At 52.5% G+C, this 15,073-nt stretch overlaps 8 protein-coding genes across 8 annotated transcripts; 4 read left to right on the top strand and 4 right to left on the bottom strand.

Moving 5' to 3' along the window:
* The first annotated feature begins 369 nt into the window (after window positions 1–369).
* BJX68DRAFT_64091 (uncharacterized protein) lies at window positions 370–1,979 on the top strand. Its single transcript, XM_071049533.1, has 2 exons — window positions 370–763; window positions 812–1,979. The coding sequence occupies exons 1-2, from the start codon at window positions 598–600 to the stop codon at window positions 1,858–1,860; spliced, it is 1,215 nt and encodes a 404-aa protein (XP_070900319.1). The 5' UTR covers window positions 370–597; the 3' UTR covers window positions 1,861–1,979.
* Window positions 1,980–2,384: 405 nt separating this feature from the next.
* BJX68DRAFT_235285 (putative monooxygenase) lies at window positions 2,385–3,961 on the top strand. The gene is made up of 3 exons (XM_071039872.1): window positions 2,385–2,472; window positions 2,532–2,732; window positions 2,821–3,961. The coding sequence occupies exons 1-3, from the start codon at window positions 2,433–2,435 to the stop codon at window positions 3,909–3,911; spliced, it is 1,332 nt and encodes a 443-aa protein (XP_070900318.1). The 5' UTR covers window positions 2,385–2,432; the 3' UTR covers window positions 3,912–3,961.
* Window positions 3,962–4,037: 76 nt separating this feature from the next.
* On the bottom strand, window positions 4,038–5,719 carry BJX68DRAFT_235280 (acetamidase/formamidase family protein). Its single transcript, XM_071039871.1, has 5 exons — window positions 5,534–5,719; window positions 5,454–5,472; window positions 5,103–5,391; window positions 4,779–5,052; window positions 4,038–4,715 (listed from the first exon to the last, which is right to left on the bottom strand). Exons 1-5 carry the CDS (start codon window positions 5,606–5,608, stop codon window positions 4,137–4,139), a joined length of 1,236 nt encoding a protein of 411 aa, XP_070900317.1. The 5' UTR covers window positions 5,609–5,719; the 3' UTR covers window positions 4,038–4,136.
* On the bottom strand, window positions 5,691–7,329 carry usgS (transmembrane protein UsgS). Its single transcript, XM_071039870.1, has 5 exons — window positions 7,085–7,329; window positions 6,927–7,033; window positions 6,704–6,876; window positions 6,264–6,657; window positions 5,691–6,217 (listed from the first exon to the last, which is right to left on the bottom strand). The coding sequence occupies exons 1-5, from the start codon at window positions 7,140–7,142 to the stop codon at window positions 5,861–5,863; spliced, it is 1,089 nt and encodes a 362-aa protein (XP_070900316.1). The 5' UTR covers window positions 7,143–7,329; the 3' UTR covers window positions 5,691–5,860.
* A 1-nt stretch (window position 7,330) lies between these two features.
* On the top strand, window positions 7,331–9,689 carry BJX68DRAFT_235270 (uncharacterized protein). Its single transcript, XM_071039869.1, has one exon. The coding sequence runs from the start codon at window positions 7,825–7,827 to the stop codon at window positions 9,379–9,381; it is 1,557 nt and encodes a 518-aa protein (XP_070900315.1). The 5' UTR covers window positions 7,331–7,824; the 3' UTR covers window positions 9,382–9,689.
* On the bottom strand, window positions 9,653–10,447 carry BJX68DRAFT_63538 (signal recognition particle 14 kDa protein). The gene is made up of 2 exons (XM_071049528.1): window positions 10,331–10,447; window positions 9,653–10,247 (listed from the first exon to the last, which is right to left on the bottom strand). Exons 1-2 carry the CDS (start codon window positions 10,355–10,357, stop codon window positions 9,873–9,875), a joined length of 402 nt encoding a protein of 133 aa, XP_070900314.1. The 5' UTR covers window positions 10,358–10,447; the 3' UTR covers window positions 9,653–9,872.
* Window positions 10,448–10,573: 126 nt separating this feature from the next.
* On the top strand, window positions 10,574–13,336 carry BJX68DRAFT_63438 (MIF4G domain-containing protein). The gene is made up of 2 exons (XM_071049525.1): window positions 10,574–11,890; window positions 11,940–13,336. Exons 1-2 carry the CDS (start codon window positions 10,591–10,593, stop codon window positions 13,181–13,183), a joined length of 2,544 nt encoding a protein of 847 aa, XP_070900313.1. The 5' UTR covers window positions 10,574–10,590; the 3' UTR covers window positions 13,184–13,336.
* On the bottom strand, window positions 13,337–15,072 carry BJX68DRAFT_63262 (uncharacterized protein). Its single transcript, XM_071049522.1, has 2 exons — window positions 14,854–15,072; window positions 13,337–14,803 (listed from the first exon to the last, which is right to left on the bottom strand). The coding sequence occupies exons 1-2, from the start codon at window positions 14,866–14,868 to the stop codon at window positions 13,490–13,492; spliced, it is 1,329 nt and encodes a 442-aa protein (XP_070900312.1). The 5' UTR covers window positions 14,869–15,072; the 3' UTR covers window positions 13,337–13,489.
* Between the last annotated feature and the right edge of the window lies 1 nt (window position 15,073).

The following is a 15,073-nucleotide window of genomic DNA, read 5'->3' as shown; positions in this document are numbered from 1 at the left end:
GGACTTGTCGTTTCCTGAGTCGCCCGAAGTGCTTGGTCAAAGACTGCCAAATTCTCTATCCATGTTCCAGATGCCTGCTCAGTCAACTCCGCTGCTGGTGCGCAAAAAAGAGAGCCTGCATTAGTTAGGCAGGAACCCATCACAACTGCAGTTCCGATAGGCTCCCTGATTCAGGTACGACTGTGACTGAGCGAAGGCAGGCAAAGCTGCCCACTGCTCCGTACTGGCTGGGCTGAAAGCTCCAAGCTCCTGTCAGCGGGGGCGTTCTTTCTGGTTCGAATAGCCGAGTTGGTCGACAGCCATAGGAGAATAAACTGGAATAGTCGGTTTAGTCAATGCTAGGCGCAACTCCCTATCATGGGTCTGGGCCTGGACGAAGATAATGGAAGAGCAAGGGGGAAACGCTGCTGAGCAGTATAAATACGGGCTTGAGGTTGGCAATCCTCGAACTTTTCTTCTCTTCAGTCACTCATTCAAACAAGCAGCTTCCTTTCCAGCTCTTGTCTTTCCTTGACGATCGTTCCGACCTAGGTCCAATCTTTTGTTTGCTTTATTCTGCTTTACCTTCTTGATCTACGTTCAGCGTTTATACCCAAGATGAAGGCTTCTGTGATCACTGCTGTCACCTGGGCGGCCTGCGTTATGGCCGGCCCCATTGGTCTGAGCGCCCGCCAGAATGAGCGTGGCGGCGACTGCCCTTGCGAGGTTGAGACCATCACCATCACCGTCCCTGCTCCCACTGAGACCATTGGCGGACCTACCGGTACGACCACTTCTCCCTGCACCGATACCGAGACTGAGACCGTGACAGTGACAGCTACCAACACCGCTACCGAAACCAACACAGCTACGGAGACCGACACCGAGACCGGTACTGCCACCGAGACCAACACGGCTACCGAGACCAACACCAACACTAACACGGCCACTGATACCAACACGGCTACCGAGACCAACACCAACACTAACACGGCCACTGATACCAACACGGCTACCGAGACCAACACTAACACGGCCACTGAGACCAACACCAACACCAATCCTGGCACGGAGACCGGCACGGAGACCGGCACTGCTACCCAGACTGGTACTGCCACTGAGACCGGCACCGCTACTGTTCCTCCCACCTCTGTCCCCACCTGCGATGACGAGCGCTGCCACGGTACCGGCCACATTATTCAGGACCTTGGCCCTCAGGTCAACCGTCTCCTGACTGTCACCGGATCTCACGGCGAGACACTCCTCGTGGAGGTCAACGAGGACATTTACAACCTTCTTGAGGGCCGTGTCAGCCTGAGCGACTCGGTCGGTGAGATCATTGGCGATGTTGCTTCCGTTGGCGAGCTCGTTGCAGACCTCGGCCCCATCGTCGACTGCATCCTGACCATTGTCGGTGAGGACGCCCAGATCCTGCTCGTTGAACTTGCTCCCGAAGTTGCCGACCTTCTCCGTGGTCTTGGTGTCACCCTCGGCCTTGATTCCGTCAACAACCCCGTTGGTCAGATTGTCCAGTCTCTCGGTATCAATGTCAAACGCCAGGACGGTGGCTACATCTTCCAGGTCCTTGGTGAGCACGACGAAAGTCTCATTGTCAGCATCACCGGTGAAGTCGGTGACATCCTCCACAACCTCCACCTCGCTGGCGTTATCGGTACCGTCATCGACGTTGCGATTGATGTTACCCAGCTCATCCAGCGTCTTGGCCCTGAGACTGAGGACCTCCTCATTGTTCTTGGCCGCGAGACTGGTGCTCTCCTCATCCGCCTCTCCCCTGAGGTTGCCGGCCTTGTCGACGGCCTCCTCCCTGAGCTGAGCGGGCCCGTCGGCGCCATCATTGCCACCATTGGCGGCAACCTGTAAACAGTACGGTTCGACATTGTATAATTTCCCACGAGTACGTTGTGGATGAGTTTGGATACCTTCATGTATTATAGTTGCCTATCATCTTTAATATAATACATTCACATGCTTAACTGAAATTTTGCCTTCATCATGTTTGACTGTTTGTCGCCCCAAGGCGACTCGTCCAAGATTGGCGCTATAGTGTGTTTGCCAGTCTGGCGAAATCTCGCAATTCCAATCACTGTTGATAATTATGCCAGTCCATCGCAAGTTTGTGAAAATTGAATAGAATTTTGCCGCCAACTCCACCACAACCACAATCCATCTCGAATAAAAGCCATTACCAAACTCCAATCATCCAAAAACCAAGCTTTGCCTCCACATTCCTCCTCGCGCGCTAAAACGTCCCCATCTCCCAGAAATTGTGGGACACCGTGGGGAAGAGGAGATGCCGGCTAAAACTTGTCCCGCTATAACCATTATATACTCCGCTGTCCGTCCATACTTTACAGCCTCTGGTACAAGAGAATCTCAATTGCGCTAAAGAGTCTACTAGTTTGACAGAAACACAAGCAAAGACTTTCGACAGAATGGTCCCGCATGATTTAAAGATCGCTATCCTTGGCGCTGGTACTTCCTTTGTCCAAAAATATATTTCCGGTGAAATTGATGCTAAGATTGATTCTTAGGAATGGGCGGCCTAACATCGGCTCTCGCCCTAGCCGAAAAGGGCTTCAAGCACATCGACGTCTACGAGTCCGCATCGGACCTGGGCTTCGTAGGCGCGGGCATCCAGCTCGCGCCGAATATGGCTCGTGTCCTGGATCGTCTGGGTGTCTGGAAGGGGATTGAGGCCGAGGCTGTCAACATCGAGGAAACGAGTGTCAGAGGTATATACATTTCTCATTTCGAAACTTCTTTTCTGTCCCGAGAGGAGCAGACATTGAGTGGAAACATGGATGCTGATGCCATCTTCAGCTGGAGCCGGAGACACGGAACTTGCGCATGTCGACCTCAAATACATCGAGTCCATCTATGGCTATAAGCACATGGTCGGCCACAGATCGTCGCTCGCAAACGGCCTGTACCAAGGCTGTCTCAAGCACGCCGACAAAATCACCTTTCACTTCTCCACCACCGTCTCAGAAGTCATCTCCTTCACCCCCAAACCCACATTTACCGTAACCCCCCGCGACACAACCAAGCAACCCTACACAGAAACAGCAGACGTCCTCCTAGGCGCGGACGGGATAAAATCCCTCACGCGCGTTGCCATGCTTTCTGCCCTCCAAATCTCCTCCGCCGTTAAGGACACCCACCAAGCCGCATACCGCATCATGATCCACAAGGACCAAGCCCTAGCCGCCGACGACACGGAGCTCCTTTCTCTAATCGAGAGCAACAAAGTCATCCGCTGGATCGGCGAAAAGAGACACATAATCGCCTACCCAGTCTCCAACAACACAATCTACAACCTCTCGACCACGCAGCCCGACACGAACTTCGCAGCCGCAACAAACGCAACGTATACGACAAAGGGGTCCAAGAGCGCAATGCTCAATGTCTTTGCGGACTTTTGCCCGCTCGTCCAACGTATGTTGAACTATGTGCCCGAGGGCGAAGTCTGCGAGTGGAAGCTCCGTGTCCACGAACCGCTGCCTACGTGGATTCACGGCTCAGTCGCCCTAGTCGGAGACGCGTGCCATCCGACCCTCCCGCATCTAGCGCAGGGTGCTGCGCAGGCTATTGAAGATGGCGCGGTTATTGCCGTTGTTCTCTCGAGGCTCCCGTCTACTGATCCCGAGAGCATCAACAAGGCGCTGAAGGCGTACGAGAAGGTGCGCAAAGACCGAGCGTATGCGCTCGTCGAGCTTGCGGCAGCCAGTGGGCGGGCGCTGCACCTGGGAGATGGAGCGGCCAAGGCAGAGCGCGATAAGCAGTTTGCGGCGCTCAAGGGAGGAAAGGGACCTGTGCCGGACAAATGGGCGGATGCGGATGTGCAGAGGGAGATTTATGGGTTCGACTGTGTGAAGGAGGCGGAGGAGAGGTTTGAGGAGTATTTTACGTAAGGCGTTCCCTTGACTCAAATTGGAGGTGGTGGGTCGGTTGTATATTGAGGGTGGTATAGCTGACTGAGTCAGGTCTGCCCGTGAGACTAAATTGGCATGAGGCACGGTGGATATATGTGTATATAGTATAGAATGAATTGACGATCATATTCAAATCTGGTTGGACCATGTCAGTTTCGTTTCAATGTTGAATAGACATGCTTGATTGAATTCAGGTCAGCTAGCTCAGCTCGAAGCAAACGCACAACCCCCCATCTCGCGCTTGACAGCCCCCACCTCAGGCCTAATATCAAAATCAAAGATATCCATCGGCACACCCAGCGTCGTACACGCATTCGGAATATCCACCAGGCCCGCAATATGCCCTTGCACAGGCGCACAGCTCAACAACAGATAAATCTGATAATCATCATAACCATACCGCCTCAAATACTCAATGACCCGCAGACAAGTCTGGCGATACGCAACTGTCGCATCGAGGTAATGTTGCTTCCCATTTTCATCAACAGAGAACCCCTCGAAAGTGAGGTAGCGCCCTGGACCGAACTGCGGCTCAACAGGGCCCGGGCGGAAGATGGGCGACTTCATGGCCATCTTGGCCATGCCGTCCTTAATGACGGTGAACTTCAGTGTGATGATGCCAGCCATCTCGATCGCGCCGCAGAAGGAGATTTCGCCATCGCCCTGCGAGAAGTGCAGGTCACCGACGGAGAATTTGGCCCCGGCGACGTGGATGGGGAGGTAGACTTTGCTACCGCGCGAGAGGTTCTTGATGTCGCAGTTTCCGCCGTGCTCGGGTCGGCCCTATATACAACATCTTAGTCAAAATCTGGGTGTTTAGACCGTGTGAATGCAAATGAAAAGTACCGGGATAGTCCGTGCTCCTTCTCGACCAATCTTTGCAGTGAGCTCTTCGTCCGCAGCGCCGCCATGGACATTGACAGGCTCTGGGGGCTTCGCAACGTCGCGGCCCGTGGTGTTTGCTGCAATCAGCTCACCCTCACGCTTGTTCCACTCAGCCAGGATTTCCGCGGATGGCGCACAGCCGAGAATACCAGGGTGGATGAGTCCGGCAAAGCGCACACCAGGAATATGGCGAGAGGAGCAGAAGATGCCCTCGAAATCCCAGATGGCTTTGGCACTATGGAAGTCAGCACTGTCTTCCTATTCTCAGTACAAAAGCTGACTCACGCCTTTGGATAAATCTCATCCAAGAACCCTCCTCCATTCTCCCGGCTGAAGATGCCAGTAAAACCCCAAGGCTGGTCCTCAAAGGGCTGGACGTCCTGGATCTCGACGAGGAGGACGTCTCCCGGCTCAGCGGACTCAATGTCAAAGGGGCCCGAGAGGTAATGGATCTGTGTTAGGTCGACGTCCCTGACGTCGTCAGCAGAGTCGTTGTTCTGGATCTGGCCGCCGGTCCAGTCGAGGCATTCGATCTTGACGACTTCGTTGTTGGCGATTGTGCCGCAGCAGGGAACTGAAATTGTGAGTTTGAGTGTGAGTATTTCATTTGGCGAGATTGTGTTGTGTTAGACGTACCCTCTGGGTGCCATCGGTTCTGCGGATCTATTGTTAGTAGTGTTCCTAAAGGCGCAGGTGGTTTGATGCGGTGTACACACATGGAGACCCTTTTGCTCTCGAGCAGGCTTGCTAAGGTCTACTTTAAGCGCGGTGCGAATGGATTTGGTGCCCATGATGATGATGATGCTGTGTTGAATAGATGACGGAGGATGGCTGGAAAGAGGATGTATTAAGGTTACTTTATATGCATTGACCCCTCACGCCCCCTCATCGAGTCTGGATGGCAACAATCTATTACGCAGGCTTATCGCTGCTATCAGTTATCTATAATCGTTTATCACATGCGGTCTTTGGGGTCAAATCCCGATTAGGCAGCTCGATTGAGACAGAACTTTTGTTCAGTGTAGCTAATTTTCTCAAGGCAACTAAGTGAACTTCCGCCCGGGGATTGTAGCTTTGGGAGGCTCCTGTTCGTGTGCAGCCAAGTTGAGTTTGTCAAGATTGTCCAGAGACAGGCCCAAAAAATCATGCTTGTTTGTCCATGTTGTCTGCGTCTCTGCAAAGCCCTCGCTCTGAGCCGGACTAGGCGGAGGGTCGGTGATCTTGGTGACCAGATACGCAGTGGAGGCTTCGGCTACGCCATACATAAGGACCCCGATGATGGGAATCTTCAGAACAAATGTGAACGCAAATGCAAAGCCAAACAGAACCCCCTCGCGGTCCAAGAACCAACGACGTCTCTGCTCAGAGGTAAATCGGACTCGCGAAAAGTACGGCTCGAGCTGTGATTGATTAGATAGGTACTAAAAAGCGGCGTTCGAGACATACCAACTCGCGCATCAGACTACGAGAAGCAAAGTAGCTGTGTAGAAAGGTGACGAGGAATCGCTTCGGAAGGACAAGACCGGTGCCGAAGACGACGGCAGCCGGCGTGGTTCCGACGGCGCTGCGGAAGGTGTAGAACGAGACCGCGGGCATCACGAATCGGCCGACAATCGGAACGAGCGAAGCGAGGTAGATTCCCAGGAGCATCCCAACTTTACGCCCATACCTCTTCAGGAATGACATGAGCGCTTGATGGCTTGGCTTAGAATCGGCCTTTTCACCCTTGGTTGAGTACTGGACTAGGTTTGGATAGTACATGGCGCGCAGACTTCTAGGGTCCTCGGTCTTGTGCTTGTGAACATAGGTCGTATCGACCCAGTTGAGGGATTCCATGAAGCTGAGCTGTCAGTCCACGAGTATCGTATCCTCATCGAGCGACTTACATGTCATCTAATGTTGGGGTGATGTATCTCAGGAGAGTCATGAGCAGGAAGGGAACCTGCAGAACGGACTTGTTCAAGAAGTCGAGGCCATTGAGAAGATTATCATCCCATGTGGCATCTTCCAGACTGACAACCCATGAACTGAACCAGATGAAGACCCTGACCGCAATGATCTAAAGGACATTAGCTACGTCATGGCAGCAACAACAGTACTGCGACATACCGGGATTTGAACGATAAGCTGGATAACAATGCCAATACTGATAGCGAGAGCAGCTTGTCGAAAATGATCATGCTTGAACAGCCTTGGATTTTGCAAAGCACGAAGAGCTTCGGATGTCAGTATCGCTTATAGCTTTTGTTCTCAAGACTTCAACTTACTGCCAACAATCGTCAGCTGGAAGCCGCGGATGACAGCATTTGGCTCAAAATTTGACATAATGATGAGTTTGACGCAGCTGTCAATTACCAGCAGTCAATCGACTTAGTACTTCAGGAGCAAACCAAGAATTGGAACTGCAATGCCTTGAAGAATCATGACTGCCTAGAGGCTTACCTAATCACAGCTGCGTCACTGCAAACAGATAGGGAGATCTGGGACACTCGCTCATCAGTGTGACCGTCTGACGCCTGTACTACGACTGCAAAATGATTACTGGTAGGGTAATGCTCTATGCAAAGCAATCATATCAGACCAGAGCACGACAAACTGGAGAAAACAGCCTGAGCCAAGGATCATGTGAAGCCGATGTCATGCCTTGGCGCCTTTGTGCCTCGAAAACAAGGCAGCAAACCCCACTGCTTCCAGTGTCTGCGAGTGCTGCATATAAAACGAGTGGATTCAAATGCAGCACTAAGGGGCGCATTATCCTGTGAGGTCATTGTCCCTCGACTCATGATTCGCGAACGCTTATTGGCATCTGCATTCCTTCGTTTGGATATCTTCCAAAGTTGTATCTATTGAATTTGCTCCGTTCGCCTTCCGAGGATGGCCTTTCGCTCCCTACCATAGCCCCCTTCATTGTTGCCCACCAGCTGATCGTCCCTCATTTCCTTCTTTCTTTCATCTTCCCGAGTCAATGTAATTCTTGTTTCCTCTCTATCCGCCCACATGAGCCATCATGTCTGATATCTTTGATGCGCCACCCCCTCGACGGTCGCTCACCCTTCCCACAAAGCTGAACCGAGTCGCTCAACGCAGCTCCGACTCTAAACAGTCCGAGAACGATCTCTTTTATCATCCATCTGCGAAAGTCGTGCACTTTGCCCCTCGATCTATCGCGCCCATACCCTCGAGCACTACTCCTTCCGACTTCGACTACCCCGTTGATACCATTGAGACGTTGCCATGGCGGTCCCCCACAGAACGAACGGTCGCTTTTGCCCCGCTGAGGCTGGAGAAGATTCACGGACTGACGGTGTTCTTGAAATGCGGAAGTGTTGTTCATGCGATTCTCAAAAACTCTCAGTGTTGGTGTGTTGACGGGGAATCCACCTTTGTCCTTCGTATCCGGCCCCTCACATATTATCGGATCGAACTGCCAAATGAAACGGAGCGGGACAAGGAGCTTGTCATGCAGATGAAAGAGGCTTTGCCAAAAGTTCTCCGCTATGAAGTCACTCCGTGCCCTTTCAAGCGTGGTTTCACAGTTGAGATCCCAGAGGAAGCAAAGATTCCCCGGCGGAAGAAGGCGTGGCGGCCGAAAGGGCGAAGGGAGAGTGCTCCCATACAACCAACATATTCCCGAGAGTTTCTCGTTCCAGATGGTATTGCAACGCCGGATTCGCTAAGCGCAGGCGAGGAGACGGACGGAACTGCCACTGATGATAGCGCTATTACTCCAAGAGGCAGCAACAGCGTGATATTAGAGACGATTCCAGACGATCAGGAACAGTTGCCGGAGCCCATTAGCATATCCGGGGCCCTCGAACTGCCGAAGCGTTCCGTGAACGAGGCCCAACAGAGCTTTCAGACCTTGCTGGCGAGGTTTGAAGACACAGCGGAGCCTCACGATCGCCCGGAGTTATCTCTATCCTCAAGTGTCGACTCATTTCACTCGCTCGACTTTACACCAGAATCTTGGCTAACGCCCCCGTCGCCTACATCACCAGGCGATACACATTCATTGCACGAGTCTTGTGAAATGCAGGGGTCGTCGAAAGGAGAGAGAGTTTATCAGACCACCTTGAGACCACCGTTGTGCTCAGAACGGAGCACAGACCGATTGTCCGAATCTATGGATTCAACTCAAAGATCATCTTCCGAACAAGAGTTTGCACTACCCCGGACCCCTGGATCCTTCTATAGCGCAAAGTCTACCGATTCAAACCTGAGCATCGAATTTCGGCGTCGCTCAAAGGCGTCTCGGGAACGGGAAATTTCCCCCATGCCTCCGGCATCTACATTAATCCTTGCCAACTCAGAGAAACAAGACGCGGCGTCTCTCATCCAAAAGACCTGCACCCTGGTTCTCGTTCCTCCTATCCAGCTTCTTATCGTTCTGATTCACATCGCAGCACGGATCGTTATCGGCCCAGGGCTCGATTCCGCCGCTGGTATCACGCAGCGCAAAATCGAACGCCAGCTCTCCGAGGCCCATGAAGGTGTCGACGATTACGATCTTCCCCTTGCGCCGGAGACTTCAAGGACACCGTCTTTCTCCGACCTGACAACTTAAGTGGCCGGGTTGCGGTCAACCCCTACTACTTGTTTTAATGCTCGCTTTTTTCTGACTGGCAGTGTTGTTCTTCCCATCCCACTTCCTCTTTCCATCTATGATAATGGCGTGACATGATCATCTTCTCCTCCACCTTTTTTGTATACCCATGTACAATGTTCTTCTCGTTTGAATATGTGCCATACCTTCTCTTGACTGTATTATCATCTCCATACTAGTGCCATATAATGACCATTTTGTATCTGATCTGCAAAGCAATATTTTAGTGACAACATTACCTTACTACTTTACCTATACGCTAGTAAATCGAGTGGAACAGTTTAGACTCTCAGCAGACCATCGCCAAATGCTTGATCTATCTACAAGACCAAAGTCTGGTATGTGAACACATACAGAAAGAAGAGTTCCCCAATGTTGATAGTAATAAAACAATGCTAAACGCCATAAATGCAATCCCATCACAGCCCATCCAAGCCTGACGCAAATATCAATCAAGCCTTCGCGACCTTCCCTGCCCCACCCTTCCCCTTCGCCTTCTTCTGCTTGCGATCCCGCTTCTTCAACCCCGTCATCCCCGCCTTACACACCTCCGCATATCGCGCATAAAACGTCTCGAGCTCTTCCGGCTGCACAACAGTCGACAACTTGACTTTCGATTCCTTGCTCTTCTTCTTCCTGTCTGTAGGTGTCTTCGGGTTCGGCGCGTTGGTATTTCCGTCCGTTGCGCGGATGAGGATGGATGGTGGGCTGGTTGTGGTGGAAGTTTGGTCTTCGGACGTGGGGAGAAGAGGTTTCTGGGTGAGGTAAACGGAGCCTCGGGCTTTTTGTGAGGTGGTTGTTAGGAGGGTTGTAAGGGAGGCAAAGAACTGCGAAGGCATTGTCAGTATGTGGTAAAAGAGGGTGGACTGTTTTTCTCTAAATGATAGTTGTGGGATATGGTAGGACATACCTCCTCGTGGCCTACTGGTTTCGACATCTTCGTTTATCTCTGTGCGTGATCACCCCTTGTAAAGCAATTCAATCAAAATCGACCCGACGTTCAATTCCGGAGTCTGGCAAGTTAAGTGATGCGATGGGCGCCGTGATGATTGTGGGGGAGGCTAGCTCAATGCCACCGCCTTCCGCTCCGCCGCCAATCTGCGGAAACAATACTATATTTTTTGAAACTTTTTTTCGAGTTATCAACACCGTCGACAGATTTACGCCACGATGCCGCGTCCGAGGCATAATACGACCTTTCTGCCCAGGGGCCTGCGACAGGAACTCGGGATCCGTGATCGATTCGGCGAGAAGAAGAAAAGGCGGATTGAGGAGCTGTCCCGGAAAGAACGGCGAGAGGAAGCGCGGGCGGGGAACAAGCGAGGGTCTGGCTCGGGAAGGAGAGGCGTTGACGATGAGAACGACTTTGACGGATTTGATGGTGGTGACGATGACGAGAAGGATGTTATGGCGAAGCTCAAGGCTGCGAAACTGGCTAAACAGAACAAGGAGAAGCCGAAGTCGATATTGAAGAAGACTAAGGAGGAGGAGAAGGTGGTCGAGGCTCCGCGGAAGAAGGTATCGAAGGCGGTTCAGGACAAATTGGAGCAGGACGATGCCGAGATTGCTGCGCTCGAGAAGAAACTAGGGCTGAAAAAGGGCAAGGTGCCAAAGAACTTCGCGGATGATGGATTGGGTGACTTGCTTGGTGACCTGGATGAGGGATCCGCAGACGAAGGCCGGAAACGAAAACGTGAGGCAGACGAGTGGCTTTTAAACAAGAGGAGAAAAGCCCAGGGCTTGGAGCCCATCGGGGATTCGGATGAATCCGATAGCGACTTGGGGAGTGATGAGGAGGTAGGTAGCGATGAGGATTTAGACGACTTCGACTTGGACGAAGACGAGGATATGGACGGGCTGGAAGATGACGACGAGGAGAGCGAAGAAGAGCAACCCGCGCAGAAAAAGAAAGAGAATCCATATGTTGCGCCTGTCCCAGCGGCTCCAGATACCCACCCGGCGAAATACATTCCACCGTCTCTACGAGCTGCGTCAAACTCCGAATCCGAATCGCTCATCCGTCTGAGAAGGCAAGCACAGGGCCAACTGAACAAGCTCTCCGAGGCAAACCTAGTCTCCATCCTGGCGGAGTTTGAGAAGCTATATCGAGAATACCCCCGTCAAAACGTGACATCGACACTGCTCTCGTTACTATTCGGGCTCGTCTGCGAAAGATCCGCGCTCAACGATACCTTCGTCATCCTGCATGCGGGGTTCATTGCTGCTATATACAAGGTCGTGGGGACGGATTTTGGCGCAGAGATAGTGCAAAAGATCGTGGAAACGTTTGATGCTGGCGGAGATGAACGGGGCAAGTTTGAAGGGAAGCAGATGATTAACCTAATCTCTCTTCTTTCCCAACTATACAATTTCCATGTCATTGGCAGCACCTTGGTCTTTGACTACATCCGGCTGTTCCTGCAAGACATCAATGAGGAGAATACCGAGCTCCTCCTCAAGATTATCAGAAGTACGTTACCCCCATACCTAGTATTCTGACTTGACACTAACCGCACCAGATTCCGGGCCCCAACTTCGACAAGACGACCCTTCCTCCCTCAAAGACATCGTCCTTCTCATTCAACCGGCGGTGGCAAAAGCCGGCGCCGAGTCCCTCTCCGTCCGCACAAAATTCATGATCGACACAATCACAGACCTAAAAAACAACCGCATCAAATCCGGGCCTGGCGCGAATTCCACCGTCGCCTCCGAACATATTACCAAGATGCGCAAGATCCTGGGCTCCCTCAACAACACCCGCGTCATCCGTGCCTCAGAACCCATCAGCATCTCACGTAGTGACATCCACAACTCCTCGAAGAAGGGCAAATGGTGGCTCGTCGGCGCGAGTTGGAAGGAAGAAGATCCTCTTGAATCCGCGCGCCGTGAACTCTCATCCCTCCCATCTTCGTCAAACACCAGCCGAAACACCGTCGTAGACGACGACTCCGACGCCGAACCAGACTACGCCTCCCTCGCCAAAGCCCACCGCATGAACACCGACGTCCGCCGTTCCATCTTCGTAGCGATCATGTCCGCAACAGACTACCAAGATGCGCATGTGCGCCTGCTCAAGCTCCGCCTGAAGCGCAATCAGGAGTTCGAAATCCCTCGTGTCCTTACACACTGCGCTATGGAAGAGGAGACATATAACCCTTACTACACGCTCATCGCGCGCCGCCTCTGTGGCGAACTCGGCCGTCGCCTCAAGGTCTCCTTTATGTTTACACTCTGGAACATATTCAAGCGCATGGGCGAAACAGGCGATCTCGACGACGACGAAGAGGACGCCGGATTTGGCGGCGAAGATGAGGAGAATGCACTCTCCATGCCTGAGATTGTCAATCTGGCAAAGATGTACGCGTCACTCGTCACCGACGGCACTCTAACACTCGGAATTCTTAAGACCCTCAACTTCGCATACCTGCAACCGAAGACAAAGACCTTCGTTGAGCTGCTCATGATAAGCATCATCCAACAGTCCCAGAAACAAACGAAGAAGTCCAAGAAGTCCAAGAAGAGCGAGAGCAAATCCGATACCGTTGACGACTCTGGATTCGACGAGAAACCTCTTGTTGAGATCTTTATGCGTACCCGGGACACACCGCAGATCGTCAAAGGGTGCATATTCTTCCTGCGCAAGGTTGTTGCGCGGACGGATATTGTTGCTTCGGAGAAGGAGGCGAAACAGGTCAAGTGGGGTGTTAGGGTTGCTGTTGATGCGCTGAAGGTTGTTGAGGGCGAGGAGGGCGGTGCTCTATAATTGACTCTGGACTGATGTCTTTCGCATTTCTTATTGGGCTCGCCTCTCTTTTCGACAGATATGTTTCTCCATGAGTTTTGTGAGTTGGAAGCATGGCGTAAAGGTTGCATAGGGGATGTATGGCATTACATCGGCTTCAAAAGTTCTTTGATGCACATATATCATTTCATGTCCATAGAGTAAATATCCCCATGAAGTATATAGTTTCTCTCCATACTCCGTAAGGAAGGAAGAAGTCCAGCAATAGAAGACTGGGGTATCACGAAAACAATCATCAACAGTAACAAAACAAGCATTGCCGGTGAGCTAAGTCGAAGAAGATACCACCTCCCATTCCATACCGACAAGCCACCTCCCCAGTGCTGGGGCCTCACGCCGCAAGACCTGCCCTTGCTCGGGTGAGAGAGTCGTACTAGACTCGACACCTATTTCCCAGACTAGTCCTCCATATATGCCCACTAGGTCTCCAGCCTGAAGACTGGGCACACGTGCAGAAGCAGAAGTGCGGAGCTCACCGGGGCGAGATCGAGGAGCACCTAGGAGAAGAACATTCCTGGCCCTTCGCGGAGCCTCTCCACAATCTGCCGATTCTTCTTGTCCGAGAGAGAGCACCTCTTGACCCTGGATAAACGCAAGAGGCCCACAGCTCCCCAGAGCAGACTGACGGACGCTGGTTAAACAAATGACCAGCGAGTATCTCCGCATATCAACCGAGGACGAATCGTTACCGGCACGAGCGTCGCGAGCCGCCTGTTTCTGCTGCTCGCGCTTAGTCCCCATTTCCAGAATCCAGCTCCGCACCTCTGCTGCCATACCGCCGGGGAGATAGGTCGGGGCCGATGAGCGCTGCCGTCCTTTGCGACGGAGTGCATGGGATGACGGAGAGAATGGCGTGGGGATACCATTTGGATCCTCCTGTTCGGGAGACGGAGAGCGCGGAAGCACAAAGGCTGGCTTTCGGGTCGTCGGACCAGGTGTTCCTGCCACGGGTCTTACTCGCTGTTGAGTCTGTGTATTCGGCAGTGGGCGGGAGGACGAAAGCACTCGAAAACGCGGAAAGGTCCGGGAGGACTGTGTCACGGTAGCGGGCGTCGCAGGATGTCGGGGTGTGATGGGGGTGGTCCGGTATGGCAGCGATGGAGACGGAGGCTCAGCTGCTGGGAACGAGGGCTCGGGAGAAGAAGACTGAACAAAGTCGCGCGGTTTCTTCGTCTGAGGTTGAGTAGTCGGAGTCGCGAGATCAACCGAAATACGACGTCTCTTGGCTCGAGACCTCGTAGGTCCAAACAGTGTATCAAGCTCAGCATCTAGCTCTGGCACATCAACCGGTGGGCTACTTGGGATCTCTGCGGCCTGATCTCCGTCGACTGGTTGTTCATAGATGTCCGGTTCCTGGCCTAACTCGCTGCTGATGTCTTCGATTGCGTCCTTCCGGCGCGTTGAACCCCGCGGTGCTGTTTGGGTCGGGACAAGGTGGAATGTGTTTGCATCATCTTCGGAGAGGATTGAATCGCTATTCTCGTGACGCTTATATTGATCTACCGATCGCTGGGAGAAGAGGAAGCGCGGGGTAGAGGCGAACTGCGGACGCGCATTTTGGCGGGGAGGATGTGCTGGTGTCTGCGCGGATAAATTAGTTACCAGTGTGCTTCAAATTAGGGAGTACGCACTCTGGAGGAGGGCATTAAAGCTATGAAAGATTTGATACAGCTGTCACATCATTAACAAGGCATGGGGCTAGGGCTGTAGTGATGAGAAGATGAAGATGGAGGAGGTCTGGACCCAGGAACGGAGGTCCATTAAATCAACTGACACCTTAGGCACCAAGATCGATGAGTCCTTGTATCAAGATGTTTGCTACAGCCTACGGAGGACAAGGTCACGGATTTA

Source organism: Aspergillus pseudodeflectus (assembly GCF_044049435.1).
Source record: "Aspergillus pseudodeflectus strain CBS 756.74 chromosome Unknown BJX68scaffold_16, whole genome shotgun sequence".
NCBI lineage: Eukaryota > Fungi > Ascomycota > Eurotiomycetes > Eurotiales > Aspergillaceae > Aspergillus > Aspergillus pseudodeflectus.
The sequence above is the reverse complement of the archived record's forward strand: the minus strand, read 5'-3'. Positions and strand labels throughout refer to the sequence as shown.

What these genes read in the sequence shown, in the direction of transcription:
- BJX68DRAFT_64091 (XM_071049533.1), top strand. Translation starts at nt 598, where the DNA reads ATGAAGGCTTCTGTGATCACTGCTGTCACCTGGGCGGCCTGCGTTATG. An exon ending in GACCATTGGCGGACCTACCG is followed by an intron (nt 764 to 811) that starts GTACGACCACTT and finishes AGACCGTGACAG; the next exon opens with TGACAGCTACCAACACCGCT.
- BJX68DRAFT_235285 (XM_071039872.1), top strand. Translation starts at nt 2,433, where the DNA reads ATGGTCCCGCATGATTTAAAGATCGCTATCCTTGGCGCTG. An exon ending in GATCGCTATCCTTGGCGCTG is followed by an intron (nt 2,473 to 2,531) that starts GTACTTCCTTTG and finishes ATTGATTCTTAG; the next exon opens with GAATGGGCGGCCTAACATCG. An exon ending in CGAGGAAACGAGTGTCAGAG is followed by an intron (nt 2,733 to 2,820) that starts GTATATACATTT and finishes TGCCATCTTCAG; the next exon opens with CTGGAGCCGGAGACACGGAA.
- BJX68DRAFT_235280 (XM_071039871.1), bottom strand. Translation starts at nt 5,608, where the DNA reads ATGGGCACCAAATCCATTCGCACCGCGCTTAAAGTAGACCTTAGCAAG. An exon ending in GATGAGATTTATCCAAAGGC is followed by an intron (nt 5,053 to 5,102) that starts GTGAGTCAGCTT and finishes TGACTTCCATAG; the next exon opens with TGCCAAAGCCATCTGGGATT. An exon ending in AAGGAGCACGGACTATCCCG is followed by an intron (nt 4,716 to 4,778) that starts GTACTTTTCATT and finishes TGTTGTATATAG; the next exon opens with GGCCGACCCGAGCACGGCGG.
- usgS (XM_071039870.1), bottom strand. Translation starts at nt 7,142, where the DNA reads ATGTCAAATTTTGAGCCAAATGCTGTCATCCGCGGCTTCCAGCTGACG. An exon ending in CCAGCTGACGATTGTTGGCA is followed by an intron (nt 7,034 to 7,084) that starts GTAAGTTGAAGT and finishes TGACATCCGAAG; the next exon opens with CTCTTCGTGCTTTGCAAAAT. An exon ending in AGCTTATCGTTCAAATCCCG is followed by an intron (nt 6,877 to 6,926) that starts GTATGTCGCAGT and finishes AATGTCCTTTAG; the next exon opens with ATCATTGCGGTCAGGGTCTT.
- BJX68DRAFT_235270 (XM_071039869.1), top strand. Translation starts at nt 7,825, where the DNA reads ATGTCTGATATCTTTGATGCGCCACCCCCTCGACGGTCGCTCACCCTT.
- BJX68DRAFT_63538 (XM_071049528.1), bottom strand. Translation starts at nt 10,357, where the DNA reads ATGTCGAAACCAGTAGGCCACGAGGAG. An exon ending in AACCAGTAGGCCACGAGGAG is followed by an intron (nt 10,248 to 10,330) that starts GTATGTCCTACC and finishes ATGCCTTCGCAG; the next exon opens with TTCTTTGCCTCCCTTACAAC.
- BJX68DRAFT_63438 (XM_071049525.1), top strand. Translation starts at nt 10,591, where the DNA reads ATGCCGCGTCCGAGGCATAATACGACCTTTCTGCCCAGGGGCCTGCGA. An exon ending in CCTCCTCAAGATTATCAGAA is followed by an intron (nt 11,891 to 11,939) that starts GTACGTTACCCC and finishes TAACCGCACCAG; the next exon opens with ATTCCGGGCCCCAACTTCGA.